The sequence below is a fragment of the Aspergillus terreus genome, genomic scaffold (assembly GCF_000149615.1).
Source record: "Aspergillus terreus NIH2624 scaffold_11 genomic scaffold, whole genome shotgun sequence".
Classification (NCBI taxonomy): domain Eukaryota; kingdom Fungi; phylum Ascomycota; class Eurotiomycetes; order Eurotiales; family Aspergillaceae; genus Aspergillus; species Aspergillus terreus.
The window spans coordinates 191383-214559 of record NT_165934.1 but is presented as its reverse complement, the minus strand read 5'-3'; the positions used below and the strand labels follow the sequence as shown (position 1 = coordinate 214559).

General features: G+C 52.5%; 10 protein-coding genes across 10 annotated transcripts; 7 read left to right on the top strand and 3 right to left on the bottom strand.

Annotated features, from left to right (window-relative positions):
• Positions 1 to 70: 70 nt before the first annotated feature.
• Positions 71 to 1905, top strand: ATEG_07487 (uncharacterized protein; the record flags this gene model as incomplete). The annotated part of the gene is made up of 2 exons (XM_001216108.1): positions 71 to 309; positions 357 to 1905. The coding sequence occupies 2 exons, from the start codon at positions 71 to 73 to the stop codon at positions 1903 to 1905; spliced, it is 1788 nt and encodes a 595-aa protein (XP_001216108.1).
• Positions 1906 to 2471: 566 nt separating this feature from the next.
• On the top strand, positions 2472 to 4200 carry ATEG_07486 (Gfo/Idh/MocA family protein; the record flags this gene model as incomplete). The annotated part of the gene is made up of 2 exons (XM_001216107.1): positions 2472 to 2785; positions 2943 to 4200. 2 exons carry the CDS (start codon positions 2472 to 2474, stop codon positions 4198 to 4200), a joined length of 1572 nt encoding a protein of 523 aa, XP_001216107.1.
• A 587-nt stretch (positions 4201 to 4787) lies between these two features.
• Positions 4788 to 5944, bottom strand: ATEG_07485 (uncharacterized protein; the record flags this gene model as incomplete). The annotated part of the gene is made up of 3 exons (XM_001216106.1): positions 4788 to 4798; positions 4944 to 5407; positions 5457 to 5944. The coding sequence occupies 3 exons, from the start codon at positions 5942 to 5944 to the stop codon at positions 4788 to 4790; spliced, it is 963 nt and encodes a 320-aa protein (XP_001216106.1).
• A 1055-nt stretch (positions 5945 to 6999) lies between these two features.
• Positions 7000 to 7622, bottom strand: aspf34 (cell wall protein PhiA; the record flags this gene model as incomplete). The annotated part of the gene is made up of 2 exons (XM_001216105.1): positions 7000 to 7259; positions 7322 to 7622. 2 exons carry the CDS (start codon positions 7620 to 7622, stop codon positions 7000 to 7002), a joined length of 561 nt encoding a protein of 186 aa, XP_001216105.1.
• Positions 7623 to 8539: 917 nt separating this feature from the next.
• On the bottom strand, positions 8540 to 9508 carry ATEG_07483 (uncharacterized protein; the record flags this gene model as incomplete). Its single annotated transcript, XM_001216104.1, has 2 exons — positions 8540 to 8987; positions 9093 to 9508. 2 exons carry the CDS (start codon positions 9506 to 9508, stop codon positions 8540 to 8542), a joined length of 864 nt encoding a protein of 287 aa, XP_001216104.1.
• Positions 9509 to 10625: 1117 nt separating this feature from the next.
• On the top strand, positions 10626 to 11174 carry ATEG_07482 (uncharacterized protein; the record flags this gene model as incomplete). Its single annotated transcript, XM_001216103.1, has 1 exon — positions 10626 to 11174. The coding sequence occupies one exon, from the start codon at positions 10626 to 10628 to the stop codon at positions 11172 to 11174; it is 549 nt and encodes a 182-aa protein (XP_001216103.1).
• Positions 11175 to 12449: 1275 nt separating this feature from the next.
• On the top strand, positions 12450 to 13163 carry ATEG_07481 (uncharacterized protein; the record flags this gene model as incomplete). The annotated part of the gene is made up of 1 exon (XM_001216102.1): positions 12450 to 13163. The coding sequence occupies one exon, from the start codon at positions 12450 to 12452 to the stop codon at positions 13161 to 13163; it is 714 nt and encodes a 237-aa protein (XP_001216102.1).
• A 465-nt stretch (positions 13164 to 13628) lies between these two features.
• Positions 13629 to 14291, top strand: ATEG_07480 (class I SAM-dependent methyltransferase; the record flags this gene model as incomplete). Its single annotated transcript, XM_001216101.1, has 1 exon — positions 13629 to 14291. One exon carries the CDS (start codon positions 13629 to 13631, stop codon positions 14289 to 14291), a length of 663 nt encoding a protein of 220 aa, XP_001216101.1.
• A 376-nt stretch (positions 14292 to 14667) lies between these two features.
• Positions 14668 to 16610, top strand: ATEG_07479 (glycoside hydrolase family 32 protein; the record flags this gene model as incomplete). The annotated part of the gene is made up of 2 exons (XM_001216100.1): positions 14668 to 16439; positions 16490 to 16610. The coding sequence occupies 2 exons, from the start codon at positions 14668 to 14670 to the stop codon at positions 16608 to 16610; spliced, it is 1893 nt and encodes a 630-aa protein (XP_001216100.1).
• A 5007-nt stretch (positions 16611 to 21617) lies between these two features.
• Positions 21618 to 22724, top strand: ATEG_07478 (quercetin 2,3-dioxygenase; the record flags this gene model as incomplete). Its single annotated transcript, XM_001216099.1, has 4 exons — positions 21618 to 21656; positions 21699 to 21972; positions 22133 to 22486; positions 22537 to 22724. 4 exons carry the CDS (start codon positions 21618 to 21620, stop codon positions 22722 to 22724), a joined length of 855 nt encoding a protein of 284 aa, XP_001216099.1.
• Between the last annotated feature and the right edge of the window lie 453 nt (positions 22725 to 23177).

The following is a 23177-nucleotide window of genomic DNA, read 5'->3' as shown; positions in this document are numbered from 1 at the left end:
GGATCTTGTCTCTCAATACCAAGACCTTCCAAGCAACCTAATCGAGCCTTCGGCATCAACTGCACTCACCATGAGATTCAGGGTTCCTCACCTCAAGCCCAACGAGGTGCCTGTGACGGAGGAGCGGCAGACACAGACTGACGCTGAGGGTTTGCAGTATGAGGACGACCGCAAGGGCGCTCCTACTGCCAACGCCACGGACGACGACGGCAGCGAGATCGTCAACAGCAAGTTCCAGCATGGCGTGCAGAGTGCGCAGGCCATGACCCAGGTGTGGTCGATGTCTCATCTCATCGCCGCCTATATCATGTAAGATTTGCACTGGCAACACATGGTGTCCATGCTAATGGGAATAGCATCTGGGTCATCCACTTCATCATGGCATTTGCTTCAGGTGTTGTCACGACTCTCACCCCTTATGTCACCAGCGCCTTCTACGAACATTCCCTCACAGCCACGACGTCCATCCTGTCCAACCTCATCGGAGGTCTAGTCAAGCTGCCCTATGCCAAACTGATTGACATCTGGGGTCGTCCACAGGGCTTCGCCTTGATGGTCGGCTCCATGACCCTGGGACTGATCATGATGGCGGGCTGCAACAACGTGCAGACGTACTGCGCGGCACAGGTCTTCTACTACGTCGGATACAACGGCATCAACTTCACCATGACCATCTTCATCGCCGACACCTCTGCGCTGAAGCGGCGAGCCTTCTGGCTGGGATACGTCTCGTCGCCGTACATTGCTACCGTCTGGGCGTACGGCCCGGCGTGCGATCGCATCCTCGCGACCATCGGCATGCGCTGGGGCTTCGGCATCTGGGCCATCGTCATGCCCGTCGTGTCGGCGCCGCTGTTCTGGCTCTTCTGGCACAACCAGGTCAAGGCGGACCGCATGGGCCTGATCCCCAAGACCCCCAGCAACCGCACCTTCTGGCAGTCTGTCAAACACTACACCATTGAGTTCGATGTCGGCGGGTTGATCCTCCTGAGCGCCGGGCTGGCCCTCTTCCTGCTGTCCTTCAGCTTGTACGCCAACCAGCCGGACACCTGGCGCTCGCCGCTGATCATCTGCTTCCTGATCTTCGGCGGGCTGCTCATCATCGCGTTCGGCTTCTATGAGGCCTACCTCGCGCCCGTCACCTTCATCCCGTGGTCGCTGCTGAAAGACCGCACCGTCTTCTTCACCTACACCATGGCGGCCAGTCTGTACATCGCCTGGTACGTATGGGACAACTACTTCTACTCGATGCTCATCGTGGTCTTCCGCCAGAGCGTCACCCATGCTACCTACATCACCAACATCTACACGGTCGGCTCGTCATTCTGGGCGATCGTGTTCGGCCTCATTCTGCTGAAGTTCGGCCGGCTCAAGTGGCACGCCTTCGGCTTCGGCGTGCCCATCACCATCCTCGGCGTCGGCTTGATGATCCACTTCCGCGAGGCCGGCGTCGACATCGGCTACATCGTCATGTGCCAGATCTTCATCGCGTTTGGCGGTGGCACCCTCGTCATCTGCGAGCAGATGACCGTCATGGCGGCGTCGTCGCAGCAGCACATTCCGGCTGTCCTCGCGATGGAGGGCATGGTCGCCAGCATTGGGTCATCGGTCGGGTCGACCATCGCGGCCGCCATGTGGACGGGCATCTTCCCGAAGAAGCTGGCGAAGTATCTGCCGGCGGATGCGAAGGGCAGTCTAGCCAAGATTTATGGCAGTATGACCGTGCAGGCGTCCTACCCTGATGGATCGCCGACGCGTATTGCGATCGACCGCTCCTACAGCGAGACGCAGCGGCTGATGCTGATTGCGGCGACTTGTTTGTACAGTGTTACTTGGGCGTCGACGTTGATGTGGAGAGATATCAATGTCAAGGGCATGAGACAGGTGAAGGGCCGTGTGATGTAGATGATTGTGAGTTAGAGGTCTATGGTGAATTAATTGGTGGTGTGGTGTTTTGTGCTTCTGACTGTCTGTGAGATATATAGGTAGTTCCTGGTGAATATCTTTACACCATGAATATCTTTCTCATATTCTGTCGATAGGATCTCTTATATGGAGGATTCTACTTGTCTATACTATAAAAACATTTTCTACTACCATGGTCCTATCTCTATACTATGTTCACGTAACCTATAGTCACGTGGGCGTTGCTGCCATGTTGTCCATCCCTGTCAATCTGGTGAAGACTTTGTTTCTCAAGATGGTCGACAGACTTGACTATACACCGTATCTTCTACGTCAACTATCAACCGTTTCTCCTCGCAAGAACCCATGGATAAGACGCTTCCAGATGATAGAGCCATAACTGCTCTGATCCCTCCAGTAGATCTGGTTATTGAGGACCGGTTTCGAACGTTCCAGATAGTCGACATCGGCCATGTTGTCGTCCAGTAAGTAGCCTTACTCTGATGCTCAGACTCTTCACTGACTGGTAATATCAAAGGCTTTCAGATAAACGACTAGACTCAATCATGCAGGCTTGTGCAAGCCTCGCCTACGACTTTGATAACCCCTGGCCATTCTGGTTCTTCATCGGCAAAGTCGTATCCAAAGCTTTATTTGGGGAAGAGCAACAGCTGCAGTGGCTGAATGCTGTTCGTGTTCGAGATCGAGAGTTCATTGCATTTAGGCATATCCAGAGGGAGACTTCTGATCCCGAGCAGCTCGACCAAGAGAAAGGAACTCTCCAGGTTGTTGAAGTCGACTTCTCTAAGCCTGTTCCAGGCGAACAATTGAAGGCTTTTTGGAAGCCAGCGCGAGGAATCATCCGCCAGAGGGTCCAAGAGTGTGAGTTTCCATAGCACAGGGCTATATTTCTCTCTAATTCGCATACAGGGCATGAATTCGCGAGAAACAAGGCATCGTCTTCAACCAAGACGTAAACCCAACTCCGATAATTTAACGGCAAGATACAAGCCCACCCCAATGCTTACCTCTGATAGCGCGAAGTATCAAAAAGGATACGGCAAAGTCTCCGTGATAGAAAAGGTATTAGTCTGGAGCAGGTATATTATCAGGCTAAAATGTACTATAATTTATAATCGTCCCATCCCCGCACTGCATCTATACACTGACATCAACTTCGACATCGTCACAATGGCTGGAATCGCCCTCTTAGGCGCCGGCCTCTTCGCCAAAGAGGGTACCTCCCCTTCTCCGCTACACCAAAGGCATGACCGTACTAACAAGCCAGCCCATCTTCCCGCGCTGATCGAACACAAAGCCGACCTGCGCGCAGTATACTCCCGCTCTCGCGCCTCGGCCGACTCCCTCGTCGCCCTCGCCAGAACCCTCGGCATCTCCCCAGACACCGCTATAACCATCTACTCCGACGACTCCAGCACACACACCCTCTCCGCCCTCCTCGCCCGCAGCGACATCAGCACCGTGATCATCGCCCTGCCCATCACTACCCAACCCAGCGTCGTGCAAGCCTGCCTCGCCGCCGGTAAACACGTCCTATGCGAGAAACCCATCGCCGGCGACCTCTCCACGGCCGCATCCCTAATCACCGCCTACGAAACCACCCACAAACCGCTCGGCACGCACTTCGCAATCGCCGAGCAATTCCGCACCGACCGCGCCTTCACACGCGCGCGCGCCCTCGCCACCACCCGCATCGGGAAGATCGTCCACGTCCACGCGCGCGTCTGGTCGAACATCGACCCGGCCGAGCAGGCGAACAAGTGGCTCGAGACGGCGTGGCGCAAGAGCCCCGCGTACCAGGGCGGGTTTGTGCTCGACGGCGGGGTGCATTTCATCGCGCTGGTGCGGTATGTGTCTGGGCTGGAGATCGTGCGCACGGCCAGCCTGACGGCGCAGATGAGGGCGTTTCTGCCGCCGCTGGATACGGTGAATGCGGCCGTGGAGTTTGCGAATGGGGCGGCTGGGTCGGTCAGTATTTCGTTTGCGTCGCGGAGGGCGGCGTTTGAGTTTGTGTTTGTTGGGGAGGAGGGGGCTGTTGTTGTTAAAGCGTCGAAGACGGCGGGTGAGAGTGTGGTTGTGCTCGAAGGGAGGGACGGAGAGGTGCTGCTCGAGGAGAGTATAGAGGGGAGGGGCGTCAGTGAGGAGGTGAGGGTGTTTCTGGAGGGAGTCGAGACGGGGAGGATGGATGAGAGGCTGGATCCACGGCAGGCGTATGCGGATTTGGCGGTGATTGAGAGTGTTTGTCAGGGAGGGGGAAATATCAGGACTTTATAAGTATCTGGGTATGAAGGAGACTGTATAGTCTTCATTGTATAGTACCTATTATCGAACAGATGGAAGAACATAGCACGCTGTCCGTGATGTTATGCCATTGTCTAATGCTCTATCTCTCATCTATACTTCTCCTGCTATCTACTTCTGGGATTCTGAATGCCATGTCCACCTCTAGGCAGATATAGACCTGAGCAGAGCGATCTCTTACTGTGCAGCTAGTCTGCTCTCCCTCTCCTTCCGCCACTTCTCTCCCCATTTCCACTGCACCCAGATCAGTGGCGTAAAAGCCACCACCGCCCCTGTTACAATAAAGAACGCCCTCATAGCCCGTACTGCCCCGATCAACGGCTGGATTGCGCTCACCCCAGCAGCCCCGAGCAGACACCGACATAAGTTATTCAGGGCTGTCGCACTCGCCGGCCGATCCGGGAAGCAGTCAATCAAGACAGTCGAATTTATATTGAAAATCGCCGTCGCCGTGGAGGCAATAATAAACTGCAGGACCAGCGGCGCTGCAAGATTGGGCCCAAACCCCCTTCGCAGGTCATTGAATTCAAAGCTCGGTCCATACAGGCCCAGCGCGATGATCAGCGCGATACTAAAAAACGGCATCAGGCGCAGCCGGCCCTGCACGTAGGGGATGTTTTCATCCTGGGGCAGGCTATGCTCAGCCTTGTACCGCTCTTGCACGCGACGGAAGCTCTGGTCCAGCAGCCAGCCTGTGCCGAGAGAGCCGCAGATACAGCCCAGTCCGTTGGGGAGGAAGCAGAGGCCGATTTGCCAGTGGGTGAGAGAGGGGAAGCCGAGGAGCAGCATTGTCGTGGTAGATGATGTTACCATGCTCCAGGCTGTATAGGCGACGGCGCCCCAGGCAAGCAGGGCGGCGATGTCTTTTTCTAGGATGTACTTCAATGGACCGAATGCTTTCTTCCAGGACACTGGTTGGCGGGGTTTTATAGGCACGCTCAGGTCCTGGGGCTCGGACCACGCAGCAGGTGGTTTGATCACGTAGGCGAGTGGTTTATGGAACCCAGATAGAGGGATGCTGCCATTCCCTGCGATACTGCGTTGTGTCTCGGGCAGGAAGATTAGCAATGCGGTGAGGACGATCACGCTCATGCTGAACAACAGCCAGAATATGCTTCTGAATCCCCAGGCGCTGTTCAGTGCGCCACCGATTATCGGTCCGATTGCCTGGCCGGTCATGCTATTATAATCAGTGACGATGCTGCCAGTGGAAGCCATTGGGAACGTACCGCACGCCAGCGTTTGTTCCCATAAAGCCACCTCGTTCTCCCGGACACGCTATATCTGCAATGACTCCGGCACTGATACTAATCGTCGCCGCCGACCCGGCCGCCTGTAGCCCCCGCAGGACCATCAACATAGGGTAGCTGGATGTAAACGCAAGGGCCAGGTTCGCCACAGTGTATATAGTCAGGCTGATGGTGAAGGTGAGGCGGCGGCCGAAGGTATCCGAGAAGGTGCCAAAGACAGATGGAGCAATGCCCTGGGCCACCATGTACACGGTAATGGTTAGAGCGACTAAAGTAGCGCTGACCCCGAGGTCGGTCGATATCGTGTCAATCGCGGGAAAGTAGATGTTCGACGATAGAGGCGAAAAGGCGCCCGCCATAGAGACAAAGACGACGAGATTCCATTTCTGCTTCTTGGACAGGATATGGTACGGCGGATCCTCTTTGGGAGGGGCTGACGCCACGGACTCTAAGACTTTTGCAGTCATTCTGGTCAGTAATAAATTGTCTATAATAAGGATCGGACCAAGAAGAAGAGAAAAAGACGGCTGGTATCTGCACCTCTGATATACCGTAGGAATCAAGTATATATACATCGTGACGGAAGTGGCTGTCAACTCGGTTTGCCGAGTCTTCTCTACCGGTCTACACGTTCGTCCATCCGGTATTGTCGTCATCCAATCTGATAGCCATGATGCCGAGCGTCGCATCGCAGGGCGGACTAAACACCGGGGCAGCACATCTCCCTTGCCAACCATGTTTCGTTCCGTTGTCGATCTGCCTGGATCATCAGAGTATTAGGTTCCGGGCCCATTGGAACAGCGTCCGGCTGCTGATTGTCGGTATCAGTCGGCCAGTGAGAGCGGCTGGATTAGACCATGTAGACGGGTATGGCCCGGTGGAATGCAACCCACCCTGCAGTGTCTGCAGCCGTGCAGATTCTATAGACAAAACAGCTTCGGGCTAGCCGCCATGTGGTCGGCAGAGGCCATATGGAGCCCGCACTAAATGGTCAAGCATAGGCTAAGATTCTGCAGGGCTCACGTCGGAATCCGATGCAGAACGATCATCACAATCAAACTGCAGCGTCCTCGGAGAATAACTATGTGGCACACGGGTGCTTCCAGGCCGTTTCCAGGCCTTTCGGCGGCTCGATTCTTCCTCAACGGATGAGCCGGACGGGATCTCGCTGATCGCTGCGACCGCCGGCCAGTAAGACACGTCGGAATTCAGATTATGAACGAGGTTGTTCTAGGTCAAGAGCGTGGGTGGTATCACGTTGGTCGTTCGCGGCCTGATATTTGTCGCCCATGTGCTTTGCATGGACCTGCACCATCGTTCAGAATTCCCCGATAATGCGCTGGGTGAGTCCATCCCTTGTCTTAGATACTACGTGTACAGATTTCCAATGTTGCGACGATCAAGATAGATTATTAATTGATAGAAGCGACCACAGAGGTCTCAATGCATATAATATACACAACCCTTCACAGACACTGCCAACCAATCACCCAGCACCTATGCACTATTCCGTAGATAGCCTCTACTCGGTGTAGAGGCAGCTGTTGGGCTTGTTAGTCTTCTCAACACGAGCAGCAATGCTGACACAGCCCTCGTTCCCGCCAGGGTTGGCGACGCCCGCGTTGGCCCAGATGCTCCAGGCTCCGTCAATGCTGTTGGGGCAAGCAATCAGATCGGATCCATCGAACTGAAGGTGGTTTTCCGCAGTGATGGCCCAGCCCTTGCGCTCGCCGTTTCTGGGAGCGGGCTGGGCGCCGGTGGTGTAGCCGATCTTGCCTTGGCCTAAGACACGTTAGCCATTGCACTCATCGCATTCTGAAGGAATAGGTATGCTCGGGGCGTACCCATGCCGGAACGGTCAACGTAGACCTCCTGAGGAGGGTTGGAGTTGGAGTACAGCCACAGGGCGCCGTTGTCGATGTAGAAGGTGGCGGACGTCTCGTCGGGCCGGTCGCAGGAGGCGTTCTGGTTGGGCAGGCCGGCGAAGATGCTGCTCTTAGCAGCGTTGAAGGAGGCGTACTGGACGTCGCTGCCGGAGTGGATGGCGACAACGCCAAAGGCCTCGCTTTGGGCGGACTCGGCGGCCGGGAGAGCGGCGGCAGAGGCAACGGCCGAGGTGGCGAGGAGGAAGTTCTTGAGCTGCATTTTGAGTTGGTTGGATGGAGAGAAGTTGAGATGAGGAAGTTGCTTTGTAGTATGGAGTAGACTTGCTTGTTGATGATGATGATGATGATGAGACTACTGAGGCCACAGCAGGCCTTTTATACCTTGCCCGGCACAATAGAAGCCATCGTCATTGTGGCTTTGCCATCATGACATCCCCATGTCTCAGTCAACCAAATGATCTTCAGCTCGGCAGCGACTTGACGAGTGGCTAAATCAGAGGCCTCATCACTAATTTTATCCCGGCGGGGACACAGTAGCGGCCGTAATTGGCCTCAAGGCGAGACATCGGCGGACTTCCGTCCTATTTCGGTATCTCGAGAGGGTCTCTGGAGAGGGTTTCTGGAGAGGGTTTCTGGAGGCCGAGGAAACCGGATGGCAAACGGCGTCCCACATTACATCGATGTCTCATTCTGGGGACTGTTAATGGACAACATGTTCAGTCGGCGAGCGTTTCTTGCCGAGACTTTAACCGAGGGCAGAGTACGGAGGAGCTGGAGGGTGATGAACCAGCTATTGTAAGTATGAACAGCACAGCAAGATAGAGATACTAGTATCGTTCACTTGCTTCATGGTTGGAATACTACGTACCACAGGAGTCCCCCTAAGCATCACGGTGGCTTGGATCCCCGGGTTCCATAGATTTCTGGCGCCATTCCCGTCGATTCCCGAGGCATTTCAGGCTGAAGAATTCACTCGGTGGGTCGATTTGCTCCACCGCGATCGGCGTGATGATGGAAATGAGACATGCTGTTAGTACTAGAGTAGTGTACTATGTATAGGAGGCGGATTCCTCCAATATTTGGTTAGGAGATTGTCCGACACTATATGGCAGGAACGTTATATTATAGACTATTCGACAATAGTTTAGAGTGCAGTCAAATACTCCGCGAGTACTATTAACATCTATCAAACCGCTGTCTCAGTCGCCCCTTGTACGTGTCATCATCCTCCAGCTTCGTCTGGATGATGTTATCCGTACCCACGCACCAGTATGGACCAACAATGTGGTCGAATACTGTATGCTCTGGGTGCAATGGGCCTCGCAGTACATGCCTGTATAGTATGTGTTCGGTGAAAATCCGCAGGAGCCCTTTCGCCGTGTTCACTGCCTGAACGTACCAGAAACTTCCCCTTTTCCAGCACGAACCCATAATTTCTGCCTGGACAGGATTGGAGTGCTGTTCTTCGAAAGGATTGATGAATTCGTTGATTCTCCTTTCGAAAACTTCCAAGTGTTCTCTCTCGATGCCATCAACCAGCCGACCACACAGCCAGTAAGGGGGTGTTTGGAGCTCGATTGGAGGTGAGCACGCCCACTCCAAGTCAATGAGGGATATAATGCGCCTGTCTTCATTAACGAATATATTGGCTTGGGTGGAGATCCGTCGATGTCAGCCGGACGGCCCATGGCGGTATTCTCGCGATATGAACTGAGACAAGAGTCCACACATCATGGTCAAAGCAGCGAACTGTTCTTGGCTGTCTTTGACATTGCGGGTTGAATTTGGCTGATGATAGATGCGGCTATCATGGCATTGTAAGAGGTCGAGGAGGTAGGGCTCCACCGACTCATACCTTGATGTTCCGGGGATGGTTTGGATTCCCTCGTTCTCAAAGGTTTGAAGCTCCAGCGGCAGAGGTCGATTTGTCAACGTAACCAGCCCGCGATTGTTCAGGGTCAGGGATCCTATACGGGGAAGTTGGATTTGGCTCAGTGAGACCATGATGTTTATCAGGTCGTTGAATAGATTCTGACTCAGTATTTCGTTGTTCATGTGCGTGGTCCAGGAATCTGAGAGCATCTGGCCATGCTTCACATAGCCGATCAACATGTACCCATTTGGTAAGACGATTGGGCGGTTCATGCTGATATATAGATATGGTTGCGATCCCGAACCGTAACCTCATAGATTGTAATCTGCCAACAAACTCGAGAGAGGAATGAAGGACACGATGGTTCCACAAACTACACAGCTGTCAGCAACATTCTTGATATCTTATAGACAACGCACATTTTATACATCCGGAAACGCAAAGCCATACGGCGTTGGAATAGGCACGGTTGGACAATGTTCCTAGATCCAGATATACGTTGCAACTTCACATCGCAGCTTTCGTCTACGTTGACGGGGTTCTTTGACTTTCCGAGTTTGTATGGGAGAGGTATCCAAATAAGGACACGCTCCTCAGATAGTAAGCGCTCAAGAATACACACATTATAGCTACCAAAGAGCCAGCGAACTCGGTCCGTGGCCTCGCACGACCTCACTCCCAGATGGAAAGTGACCAATTCTTCAAGGTCTTTCTTGTGGTGGAATAACTAAGACCGGAAGTCATCCTGTTGCTCAAGATAGTCCAGACGATGCAGGATATTATCGTCGTCGGTTAGAGCCTCCTCTAAATGAATCGACTTGCCTCTGAGAAGGGGGAGAGTTGACTTTTCAGCTACAGATGTGAGAGAATACGACTTCTTATGCTGTTCAGTGAGGCTTGGTCGTGAAGATATATATTGATAACGGCCGGTGCAGAGTCCCTTTCTTCTCAAAGGACAATACTCTCACATGATGTCGGTGTTTTCTTCTTCTTGATTCACTGGATATACTGAATTGTCAGTCAAGCCATACGGAGTATATTCATCCATGGAGCATGGTTTGGACTCAATTTTCGACTCCATTCCTGACCAACTGGTCATGTGACTAGATATTTTCCTGAATTTTCCATGTCTCACTCTCAATCATCGCTCTACAAACTCGACAATCCGACTCGATGAAGCTATTGAGTCGCCCTTTGCTGCTGTCCTTCTTTCGTGGCCCTATCCTTCGTCTTCGGTATGGCCAGCTGATCCGAAAAATGCACTCGGACGGGATTCAGTCCTTGACCACCATCTCCGAATAGCATTGCGATACCCACACCAAGAAGTACCTTCCCTAGGGATTCCTTGTCTACCGTTGCACTTACCGAGACGACAAAGCCTGGCAACGCATGGTCCAATATATTCAAGACCACGCCCAAAGCTGGCTAGAATCCGAGCAGAGGACTGATCTGATTCCCTCCCACGAACCGGTCTTCCTCAACGACAAGACAAAATTCGATGGTGCCACCTCACACGATGTGCGAGATCATTTCGACATTTGGGCTCAGGCCCAAACCTCCCAAATGAATCACCCAAGCTGGTTCAAGTATGCCGCCCGGTATGAATTTTGTGTCTTCGTGGACGACATTTGCTTGGAGTCGCTAGTCCACATGGAGGACGACCCTGTTGTAAATATTTTGCGCAGAGGGTCAGGGTATTTACCGCCCGAGGAGAGAAACTACCAGGTGCACCCGGAGTGGGAGGACGGCGTGACGGATGACCCGGACGAATATGTGGGATGGATCTATGTGCGTGCAGGAGAGTATGTCTGGTGGTATGACTGGCTTTGTGAGGACTGGCAATGGCCTGATATGTACAACCGTCCGCCTATCCTGCTTTTCCAGAATCAAGACAAATGGCCAGGGTCCTGGCGGAAGACGCAGAAGCGCAATTCTTGAGATGATTTCTACCTGGAGGGGGTTATGTGCAGGGATGCACCCGTGCCTAACGACACCAATTCCTACGCCAATGCAAGTGTCTGCCGGAGAATCCCTCGACCTGTGCAGTTTGGACCGTCCAAACTATGCATAGCATGTGCCAGTGGGCGACGGTTTCTCGACATTGCCATGAACTGGATCGATTATGCAGCAAATCCCCTATCAGCTACTTTCCACCCATTATGATATCGTCAGTGGCATACAATCCCACCTTATCACCATAAGTTTCGTCCGTCTCATTACCACCTGGATTCCAGCATGTATTTTTCCTCCCACCACGATGACAAGACACCACGGTTGTTATCGTGGGTGCAGGTACGCTGTCAGACAGGTGGGCGCCATGCTCGCCAACAAATCTACCGATCTGCCACCGCAAACTGCGAAGCCTGCTAGCCCCAGGGATATCCGTTACGGCCAGTGGCTATATGGAACAGTCAGACCGACATTACTTCTAGAACCAGTCTACACGTTCCCACATACATGACTATATATATGTCGTCCAGATAAGTCATGTTCTCCCTCACATTCAGATATATATTTTCGACAGGTCTCGTGGGCTGGAGCGGCCGTTGCCACGCTCAGCCCTGAGATGGTGCATGATTCGGTGGGGTTGAAGTCTCCTATCATGACCTCTGGGATGAAAACGCATGCAGTGAGATTCAGCATCCTCGTATGAGATGTACATCACTGCTACGATGTTACAGGGAAACACCTGCAACTCAACCTGCATCTTCCCTGTCATGAACTTCCATTAAATGAAGCAATATCATGAGAGTCAGTCTACTGATACATGTGCGCCGTGTTACGTAAATCTCAGCCCACCTCAGCACTAACACGAGCGAACGTATAGATTGTTCGATAATCCAGGGACTAACGACGCCTCGTGAAACAACAGCCGATGCCGAATGTAACCTCCAGCGTCGATATGCATCTAGTCGTGCTAAATGGCCAACCGATGGATCGACAGGAGGCCATCAATCCATCGAGCCGATGCTGTTTCATATTGATAACATGCGATCCATCGTACTTTACACCAAGGCCTCAGTCGAGATCGCTACAATCACCTGTTCCTTCAGTCGTACGAGCTAGAGAACCATAATTCCTGCTATATAACCCAGGGTCTTCCCCAGATCCTCCATTTCAACACCACTTTTCACGTATACCTCCATATTCCTTTCGTCCAATATAAACACCAATACTCCCAAGTCCCCTAATACCTTACTCACCACCGCTACAATGAAACCCACCCTCCTAGCATCAACCACCCTCCTCCCCCTGGCCTCCGCCCTGGTCGGTCTGGAGTGGAAAGTATCCAACGTGCCCACCGCCGGCCTGACAGACATCACCTTCCCGATCTCCATCGCCAATGCCCCGCACAAAACCGGCTACTACTTCGCCGAGCAGTTCGCCTTCACTGGCGCCTCGGACGTCGGCTACACAGGCCTGCAGCCGCGCCCCGATGCCAACGGCGCCAGCATCGTCCACGCCGTCTTCTCCAGCTTCGTCGCCGGGTCCACCTCCACCGACCCGAACTGCAGCGACGGCGCCGACGGCGGGCCCGGCGTCAGCTGCAGCGTGGAGATTGCGGCGCCGTACGAGCACATGTACCACCTTGTGATTAAAAACACGTGCGGGACGACCTGGACAGGGACGCTGGTCGATACGGTCCTGAAGAACTCGACGCATATTGGCAAGTATACCCTACCGGCGGGGGCGGGAGGGATCCAGGATACCCAGCTCGGGTTTGTGGAGTATTATCCGTGGAACTCGGGGAGCCATACCTGCGATCAATTACCGTATTCGAATGCTACGTTTGGGGCGCCGACGTCGAGTGTTGCGGGCACCGAGGGGAGCTTGGCCAAGCCGTATGAGTATGGGGATTGTGTGGGCCAGGTGAATTTTGATGTGCAGGGTTCGGAGGCTGAATGGGCGGTTGCGGTGGGATTTTGATAGACTGTTAGCTATGATCAGCTAACGAGACAGTCATTCTTCCTTGTTCGTTTTGTATGTGTATAGTTCAAAATGCATCTGTCTGTTCCCACAGCCTCTTCAGTGAAGTCAATCAGGCGACCGGTCTGTATGTAAGCAACTCGGCAATTCCCGCTAGAAGCATTAATATTGGATGATAGGACGAAGTTGTTGCTTTTTGCCTGCCCTCGTACCGTGTAGGAGTCATCCTCGTAAGCGGGCACCCAATTCGGCGTAGTCCCCAGAGGCCGAGCTGTATAAAAGCAAATGACTCATGTAGCCGACTAGTTAGTTACCTACCTGCTGACGATCAATGACTCACCCATCCAAATGAGCACTTAGGGTGAGCACTGAGGTATAAGAGCACTTATCACGACGTGTGTATGCTAGGCTCACTGATTTCAAGGCACATACTGCTTTGAAAGAAAAGAACATTCTACAGCCACAATGGACAGCATCCAAATCAAAGAAAACACCAAGAAAGCCTACGACAATATCGCCCCTACCTATCTACAATGGACCCAAAACCCCTTCTCCCAACGCATGTCGTACCTTAAGCTCCTCGCTCCCCATCTCACCGAACGCAAAGAGACCCACGAAAAGGCACGCGTTCTGGAACTAGGCTGTGGGCCCGGTGTCCCCGTCACCGAGTACCTCGCATCGCTGGGCACAGTCCAGATCACCGCCAACGACATCTCCAGCGCACAGATAGATCTGGCAAGAGCCCATCTACCGCCGTCCGTGCGTCTGATCCAGGGCGACATGATGGACCTGCAGTTCGAGCCGGAAGAGTTCGACGCAGTCCTCGCTATGTATTCCGTCATTCATCTTCCACGAGAAGAGCAGACCACAATGCTTGGGCGGATCTTTGGCTGGCTCAAGCCCGGCGGCCTGGCATTAATCAATTTCTCGGCTGGGGAGATCGTCGCTTCGAGCGATCCGTCATGGCTCGGTGCAACCGAGGGCTCGGTGTTCTGGAGCGGATGGGGAGAGCACCGGACAAGGGAAATCCTCCGGGAGATGGGGTTCGAGTTGATTCAAGATGATGTTGTTGTTGATCCGGAAGATGGGGGCGCTTTTCTGTGGGTTCTGGCGAAAAAGGTGGCATAAGCTGGCTTGTTATTACAATATCGATTGACCCGCATAGCATCTTGCGTATACATCGGTGAAACCTCGGGGACTCCAAGGACCCGGCAGGCTTTATAGCGGAGTATCGCCCGGCAGATCCAACTCTCTTCGGCTTTTTCTGAACTCTGTTGAGATGGGACTCTGGAATATATGAGTTTTAACTGTTCTATCCTTCTTCCCACAGGCAAGATCTGCAGCCCCTTGAATCTCTTGGTCAGGCCGGCATAATTACATACGCGTCGGAAGAGCATCGGAATGGGGCTCAAACGGAGTATAAGTACGGAGTATGGCCGCTCTCTGAGTGATTGACTGACTTCTCTGCTACTACACACAAATTGCTCCTTCCTACTCCACCACCATGAAGCGGTTGACGGCAGCTCACGTCCTGGCTGGGAGCTTTGGCCTGGTGGCATCCCAAGACTATAACGCTCCACCCCCAAACCTCACCACGCTCCCAGCTCTCTCTCTCTTCGAGACCTGGAGACCTCATATCCACGTTCTCCCAGCATCTGGTCACATTGGAGACCCTTGTGCGCACTATGTTGACCCGGATACTGGTCTCTTCCACGTTGGCTTTCTTCACAATAACACTGGCATTTCCAGCGTTTACACGGATGACCTAGTCCACTACTACGATGTGAGCGACTTCATTATTGTGGCTGGGGGCCGCAATGACCCTGTTGCCGTCTTTGATGGCTCTGTCATTCCCAGGGGTCTTGATGGCAAACCTACCCTGTTCTACACCTCAGTCACGTCGCTTCCCATTCACTGGACGATTCCATATGTCTGGGGTTCTGAATCGCAATCCCTGGCCGTCACGTCCAACGGGGGAAAGAATTTTACCAAGCTGGATAGAACCCCCGTCATTCCGGGCCCTCCGCGAGCAGATGTCACCGGCTTCCGTGACCCATACGTCTTCCAGAATGGACATCTCGACAAAGCTCTTAACAGCAGCGAGGACACATGGTATGCAGTGATCTCAGGCGGTGTCCGGGATGTCGGTCCGGGTATCTTTCTCTACCGCAGCATCAGTGATGATTTCCAGGACTGGGAGTACATGGGCAACTGGTTTAATGCCTCGGTGAACTCGACCCTGGGCAATGGCCCCTGGCCCAGGGTCTCGGGTTACAACTGGGAGACGGCCAACGTGTTCAGTCTCGACCGGACAGGATACAATCAAAACGCGGACACGTTTATGACGTTTGGCGTGGAGGGCTCGTATGTTCCCATCCGGAAGTCCGTGACCTCGATGCATGAGATGCTGTGGGCATCCGGCCACGTCTCAGCTCAGGGCAGCAACGCCACTTTCAGTGCTGATATGATCGGTGTGCTCGATTGGGGCTTGTCGGCTTATGCGGCGGCCGGCAAGGTTGTGCCTAGCACGGCACGAGTCTCTCAGCATGGTGTACCTGATCGGTTCATCTCGTATGTCTGGTTGAATGGTGATGGTTTTGAACAAATCAAAGGCTTTCCTACAGCGCAGCAAGGATGGAATAACACACTGCTGCTGCCACGCGAGCTCCGTATGCTACCCATTTCCAATGTGGTGTATAATGAACTGGCCCAGGAGACTGGATCGTGGCGGGTCGCCAGCGACCAGAATCCTGCGCCGGGCAGCTGCGCTGAACTGGAGACACTTGGAATCAATATTGCGCGCGAAACCTACCGTGCAATGACTAGTGTGGACGGCTTTAGTGAGCCGGATCGCACGATCACAAATCAAGATCGCGAGATTATCCCATTCGGGACTTCGCCGGACGCAAAATTCTTCGTCCTAGAAGCCCAAATCACTTTCCCGCAGTCGGCACGTCAATCGGATCTGCAAGCTGGCTTCCAGGTCCTGGCGTCGGATTTGGAGTCCACCACCATCTACTACCAGTTTTCCAACGAATCCATCGTCATTGACCGCTCCAACACCAGCGCTGCTGCGAAGACCACCCCTGGCATTGATGAATCACTAGAGTCCGGACATCTGCGTCTGTTTGACATCAGCGATTGTTGCGGCGGGGAGGGTGACCGTCATACTCAATGCGACTCCCACGTTGAGACGCTGGATCTCACTATTGTGGTGGATAATTCGGTCCTGGAGGTGTACGCCAACTCGCGCTTTGTGATGTCTACTTGGGCCCGGTCAGTCTCCCTCTTACCTCTTTGAACTGATGAAGCTAATATCGTCGCAGTTCCTGGTATGCCAATTCGACAGAGATCCGCTTCTTCCACAGTGGTGCGGGCGAGGTTTCTTTCAGCAACATTCATGTCCGAGAAGGCTTGTATGATGCTTACCCTGGGAGAAGGCGATAGCGAGGTACAGAGTGGGCTTATCGCTGAAACGATTGTCAACCCGTCAAACATATGGAACATGAATCAATACATATATGGACATGATTCCGATTCCGACCTGTTGGGAGCTGTGATTAGTGGTTCTGGACTCGCCACAGGGGGATATAAAATACCCCCGGGCATGAGTTAGCACATTTCCATGACAATGTACAAGACATACTGACCAAAGATAGTATATAGACCATGTTTCCCAGGCCCAACCCAACCACTCAACCAAGGCCTGGAAGCCCGAAAAGGCGTGTATTAGTCGCGAGTTAGTGTCGAACATGCACGTATCGAAGGTCCATCGGCCGAATGCTGTAGCGTGTAACTATGGTTAGTTACTCTGGGGTCTGTGGTAACAAACAGTTCAATCATACCTTCATTCATATCGTTGCTGGTTGTTCCAGGCCCAACCCAGCCACCCAACCTAGGCCTGGAGGCCCGAAAAGGAGGCCATTGTATTGAATTGGTGGTCAAACGTACGCATATCGCGGGTCCGTCTGTCTATGCTGTAAGCTGGATACCTGGTCTGTCAATTTGAAAGCTTTAGCTAACAGTCAGTTCGGTCATACCTTCGATCACGTCGTTCATGATCGTCCTGGTCCCAGGCCCAACCCAACCTCCCAACCAAGGCCAGGGATCGTAAAATAATCGATTGAGTAGTCGGGTTGTCGAATGGTCGTAGTATTGAAGTGTTGAGGTGTCAGAGCATCTAAGTCATCGGGGTTCGAATGTCGAGAGTCGAGTGTCGTAGTCGGAACCACGTTTTCCACGATTCTAACCATATGCCCCCTGCCTTGCGTATCGTAGATCTGTTGCTGTAAGCGCTTGCAGGTCAGGGTTGTGTCGCTCCATCCTCTGTTCCAACTAGTTGAGTTGCGTGTCCATGAATTCATGCAGCTTGCTCTATCGTCCGGAAGACGGTCCTTCCCATGCCCGGGATGATTCGAATCTTCCCGTGAAACGCTTGGTTCCAAAGCGTTGAAAGTTGGACCTGTAATCACGTCAGAAGTCGTCAAAAGCCAGATCAGGTTGATCTTCAACAGATGCATCCAAGGCCTGAGAGGAAAATTACCTGGTTGAATGAAATCAGTTCGACCACTTTCGCAGTAACAAGAACTGGAAGACCTAAAAGAAGTTGTAGTGAGTCCCAGGCCCAACCCAACCACCCATCCAAGGCCTGAGGGTAAGAAACCTAGGAGAATCGAGTTAGTAGTATCAATCTGGCGGTGAATGGTAAGCAAAACGCAGATGCTGAATGTTAGTAGAACGGATGAAAACGAAGCCCAAGATGGGCAAAGCACAAAAGCAAGACAAACGACGTCGAAGACCCAGGCCCGTCCCAACCGCCCAGCCAGGACCTAGTATAAATTAAACGGAAACGACAGCAAGCAGAACAAGCAGAACAAGCAGAACAAGCAGAACAAGCAGAACAAGCAGAACAAGCAGAACAAGCAGAACAAGCAGAACAAGCAGAACAAGCAGAACAAGCAGAACAAGCAGAACAAGCAGAACAAGCAGAACAAGCAGAACAAGCAGAACAAGCAGAAAAGCAGAAAAGAAGAAAAGGAGAAACGAAGAAACGAAGAAAAGGAGAAACGAAGAAACGAAGAAAAGCAGAAAAGAAGAAAAGGACAAGAAAAGCAATAAAAGCAAGAAAGAGCCCTCTAAATCCAAACGCCAAACGCCTATAGAAATGCCGACGAAGTAAGTCCCAGGCCCATCCCAACCGCCCAGCCAAGGCACGGAAGGAAAGGAATAGAAAGGGAGAGAGAAAAGAAGAAAGAAGAGAACAAGCATATAAAGGAAAAGAATGAAATTCAATAACCAGACGCAGAGGAGGAAGCAGAAGCAGAAGCAGAAGCAGAAGCAGGAGCAGAAGCAGGAGCAGAAAAGGTAGCAGACAAAGAAGAGAAGAACGAAAAGGGACGGAACGCAAAAAACATGTATATAAACTCCCGAAAACCCAAACGCCAGACGCCAGATGCCTCAGAAGAAAGGAATGTCGAGATCCCAGGCCCATCCCACCCACCCAGCCAGGGCCTAGAAATGAGTCCTGGATGCCAGTGTTAGTAGTATCAGTTTCAAAGGAAAGACAAATTCAAAGACCAAAGCAACAAAAGCCAAACGCCGGACGCCGGACGCCAAACAGGAAAAAAGATAAGAGGAAAGAAATAGATAATAAAGAGAGAAAGAAGAAAGTAAAGGCAAAAAGCAGATAAAATGGCAAAAGGATCAGAAGAGCGAGAAAAGAGTGTCCCAGGCCCATCCCAACCACCCAGCCAAGGCCCGGAGAAACAGGTTGGAAAGGAAATATAGCAATGGTAGTAACTAGAGGAACGAAATAACACAGACGAGGTAACACAGGAGGAGACAGTGAAAGAGACAGTAGTAATAGCAAGGAATAGTAATAGGAGAAAGTAGTAATAGCAAAGAGTAGTGATAACAGACAGTAGTGATATAGGAGTGTAGTAATCGCATGCACCAGTGATAGGAGGTAACAGTAGTAACCAAAAGCACAAATGAACGTGTAGAGAAGACGGGAAAGAAATGCAAGAAAGCCTGAAGTAGACGTAGCGCAAGAAAGAAGGCGAAAACCAAAAGTAAAGAGAAGCAAGACAGACACGAAAGAAGAGTCTACATCCCAGGCCCATCCCGACCACCCATTCAAGGCAGAGAGAAGGGTTATTCCAGTCAGTCTTCTTGGAAGTTCAAGAATCGTGCCTAGCCCTTCCAGGCCTCGGGTGACTTGCACCAAGAGGCCTCCACCCGATGAACCCGGAAAAAGGTAGAAAGAAGAGGGAGAGGGAGAGAGAAGAAAGAAAAGGAAAGCGAACAGTGGGTTCATCCCTGAGCCCCCGCCCTCCCTCCATGGCTCAGTGTGTTGATTGTCAGTGTCAAGGCAGCATGTGTTGCATGGACATGTTTCTAGTCACCATGTTAGCCGTGGCCCTGCAGCGTCACGAGAAGGGGAGGAATTGATATGAAAGATACAAACCAGCTAGCTAACATGACCTTGACCCACCACCACCCGGTCATGCTAAAGCAAGCCACGTACACATGGACCAGGGGAATTGTCGTATGTTGAGGTCCTCTTCCCTGGCAGGTAGGATCAGGATAGAGGATGGACGTACCTAGGTATGACCCGCCCACCCACGCCTGGTTGTGTTAGAAGCCCGGGAGGTTCATCTGTCTGTGAAGGTAGTTCGGCTTGGAAAGCCACGACAGGAAGATGTCGACACTAGCAATGGTATTAGTATGAGGGCCACATCAAGGGAGGAGGGCACTTACCAAAGTGTTTGGCCTAAGCCTTTTCCCACCCACCACCCGGCAAAGGCCTCGTTTAACAGAAGTGTGTTGATGCACCGCGGTGTCGCCTGAGCCTTCCCACCCACCACCCGACAAAGGCCTTGTTTGTCAGAAGGCTTGAACGCTGGTTGTTCGGACACCTGGTCCAGCAGAGAGTCGACTGTTCACCACCCACCACCCATGGGAGGAAGAGAAAGACGCTGAAGCATACAAAGGGAAGGAACTCCAGTCACAAGCAACTACCTCCTACACAGCTCATGCTACACATGCTCCTACCACCTAAAAGCACAACATACAACCACCTGTAAAGACACTAACTAGAAACTTGCTATGAGAAAGAGAGAAATGAAAGAAAGGAAAAGGGAAAAAAGGGACAGAAAGTAGAGAAAGAAAGAAAGAAAACCGGTCCATCGACATGGCCAGCAAGAATGTGGAAGAAGGAGAAATCGAGGAAGGGTCGAGGGAGGGAGAGAAGGAGTACTTATACCCCCCCAAAGCGAGGAAACTGGAAAGTCAAAGTGACTTGAGGGTGATAGAACGACAGTGCGTCAGGCTGTGACTCTCAATGGGTGTTGAGAGCCATGTTCAACGGAAACATATCGTCAGAGGCAACGTCAAGGTCTTCAGTCCAAGTCGTAGCTTGAAGAAGTCTCCAGAAGCTATAGCGGTACTAGCACTGAAAATATCCATGATACTAAGCAAGGCAATGTACGTTGAGCATTAGAATTGTCTCCTACAGCGCATATCAATACATAAGTCGATTGTGAAGCCATATCATGCTCTATACAGCCCAAAGATGCCCGTTTTGTAGGGCACTGCTTGATGCCGCAATGACATGATGGAACTATAAATAGCCGAACTGTACGTGCGACGGATTCCCAGCTATTCCTGTCCACTGATTTTGAGACATTGTCGCAAATCTTTCGCAAGAATATGTTCATTCCCCGGCCAGCAGTACATAGTATAGAGTCAGGCCTTCCGAATTTGGCAGTGGACTACTCAAACATCGAACACCAACCTTCAAAATTCAGCAGTCTACGGGCTTCTTATGTACTGCACAGTGGCCAAATATACCACCGCATTTGATGATCGAGGACTCCTGTGTCCTTTGGCGAAGTCATCAAGAATAACCCGCCGATCCATCCCCACGGGGAATCCGATTACCAAATATCCTCCAGCGGCTGCCTTCTCCGACTCCAGCAGATGGCAAGGCGCAGCCAAGAAAAGCACGGTAAAACGCCAAATACCCGACGGCGACGGTTGATGATCCTTCATTTCCAGTCTGCATCACTAGCATCGTCGGATTGCTGCCGTCGTTTCATAGATGGTGATTGCGTATTCTCCCGTGGGTTGATCCTCCCCGTCGCCTCCGCGATTGTCCCTGGAGATTTTCCGTCTGACGAGAGACTGTGTATCAAGGTTAGATCCTCGGGACCTAGCGATCGCTTGCCGTTCATCCGCGCCGCACCGTCGTCGTCAGTCTGTATCGCTTCTCAACAGGGAGGGACTTCGTTGTCATGGCCCCTTCCGATGGACCCAGTTTGGTCGAACACACCGGTCTGACTTGACAATAGGATTGCCGAGCGGAGCCTCGCCGAGACGACGAACCTCAGTAGATCGAGGATCGGCGCTGATCGACAAAAGCTGCTGCGTGGGCGTCAGGGACATTCCTGCGCGATGCAACGCAACGTCGCGCGAAAGGTTATGCTCCTGCAGGTAGGTCAGACGGTTGTTATCGACTAAACACCATTCGCACAGGCAGCGCATAATGTCCTAGGACTTAGGTATCTAGGTACGGTCTACACCGGTGGTTCTACGTCGAGAACGCTCTCTCATAGCCTCAACCATGTGCCCCCGCATACGCCAACTCGTGCCGTCACGGTTGGCAGCCAGCTGTATCGCTTCACCATTACGGGTCCGTCGTGCGACAATGCCTTCACTTTGATGAACACCAACGCTGGGGCCAGCGGCAGTCTGGGCGCGTTGCCGCACATCCACCAGGCGCATTACGAGAACTTCCTCAACTTCAAGGGTCTGTTCCAGCCATGGGCGCAGCACGGCGACGGTGGCTGTTGACCCAGGCAGACTAAGGATCGGTGCCTCGGAATACGACGCACACCTTCCGGATGCTAAATCCCGATACTGAGATGTTTCTCCTCGAGAATTCGAGTAAGCAATCCATCGTTCGCAAGTTATACAATACGAGAATGAGACACTGATCGACGATCGCTCTGGACAGGGACTTGTTCTACGCCCTCGGCAAGACCTACACCTCGGACGCGAACACACCATACGTACCGCAAGCCGTCAACGACTCGTCTACCTCCGGTCCCCGCGCCAGCGAGATTTCCAGCCTAGAGCGCTTCGACGTCTGTCCGGACGAGCCCTAATCCATCGCGAACAACTACGGCCCAAATACCTCAATTCAGAGCTCGGCGCATACCAGATCGCGCAGCCACTCATCACCCCTAGCCAGGCGCGGGACACCAATTTTAAGTTGTCGACCGTCATATGTGCCGGCAGAAGGACACGGCCGACCTGGAGCGGTAACGGCGCATGCGCATTGGAAATGCTAGAAGTGTCTGTCGTAATGCAGATTGGGACATACGGGCTGCAAGGCTGGAGATGGGCGATGTGGCGTTTATCCCTCGTCGCGAGCCATATCAACATTGGACGGAGGCGTCGCACGCCAAGGTTGTGTATGTGAGCAGCGGTAAGGAGGGCGCAGGCCAGCGGTTGATTACGGGCGGAAAGGCGGAATTGTCCCACGTTTCCAAAGTATAGGCTGGACAATATACCAAGGACAATAGACTTGGCGAGACATAAGATATGCTGATATGCTACAAGGGCGCCATAATGTACGGAGTATAGCCGATGGCATGGCGTTATCAGCGAGAATTACGAATATCATCACAACAGAACAACCTGAACTATAGGCTTTGGGGCGTTCCTTAGCCCCCGCTAACCTCCGGCAGGAGGCGGAGAGAACCTTGGCTCATGGGCCGATCAAACAGGCTGGATTACTGAGCCAGGAATGAGACCAGTCGAACCGGTGCCTCCTCGTCATGCATGCATCCGCCGTTCATCCTGGTCTCCCCCTACTTATGCAGGCTGCCGCAGGCTGGGGAGATTGGGAACATAGGAGGACATGGGGAAGACCATAAATAGGTCTATAGTAGAGCAAGAATGATCCGGGTTCCGAGTTCAGAATTATAAATAGACACCGTGAACGTCCCC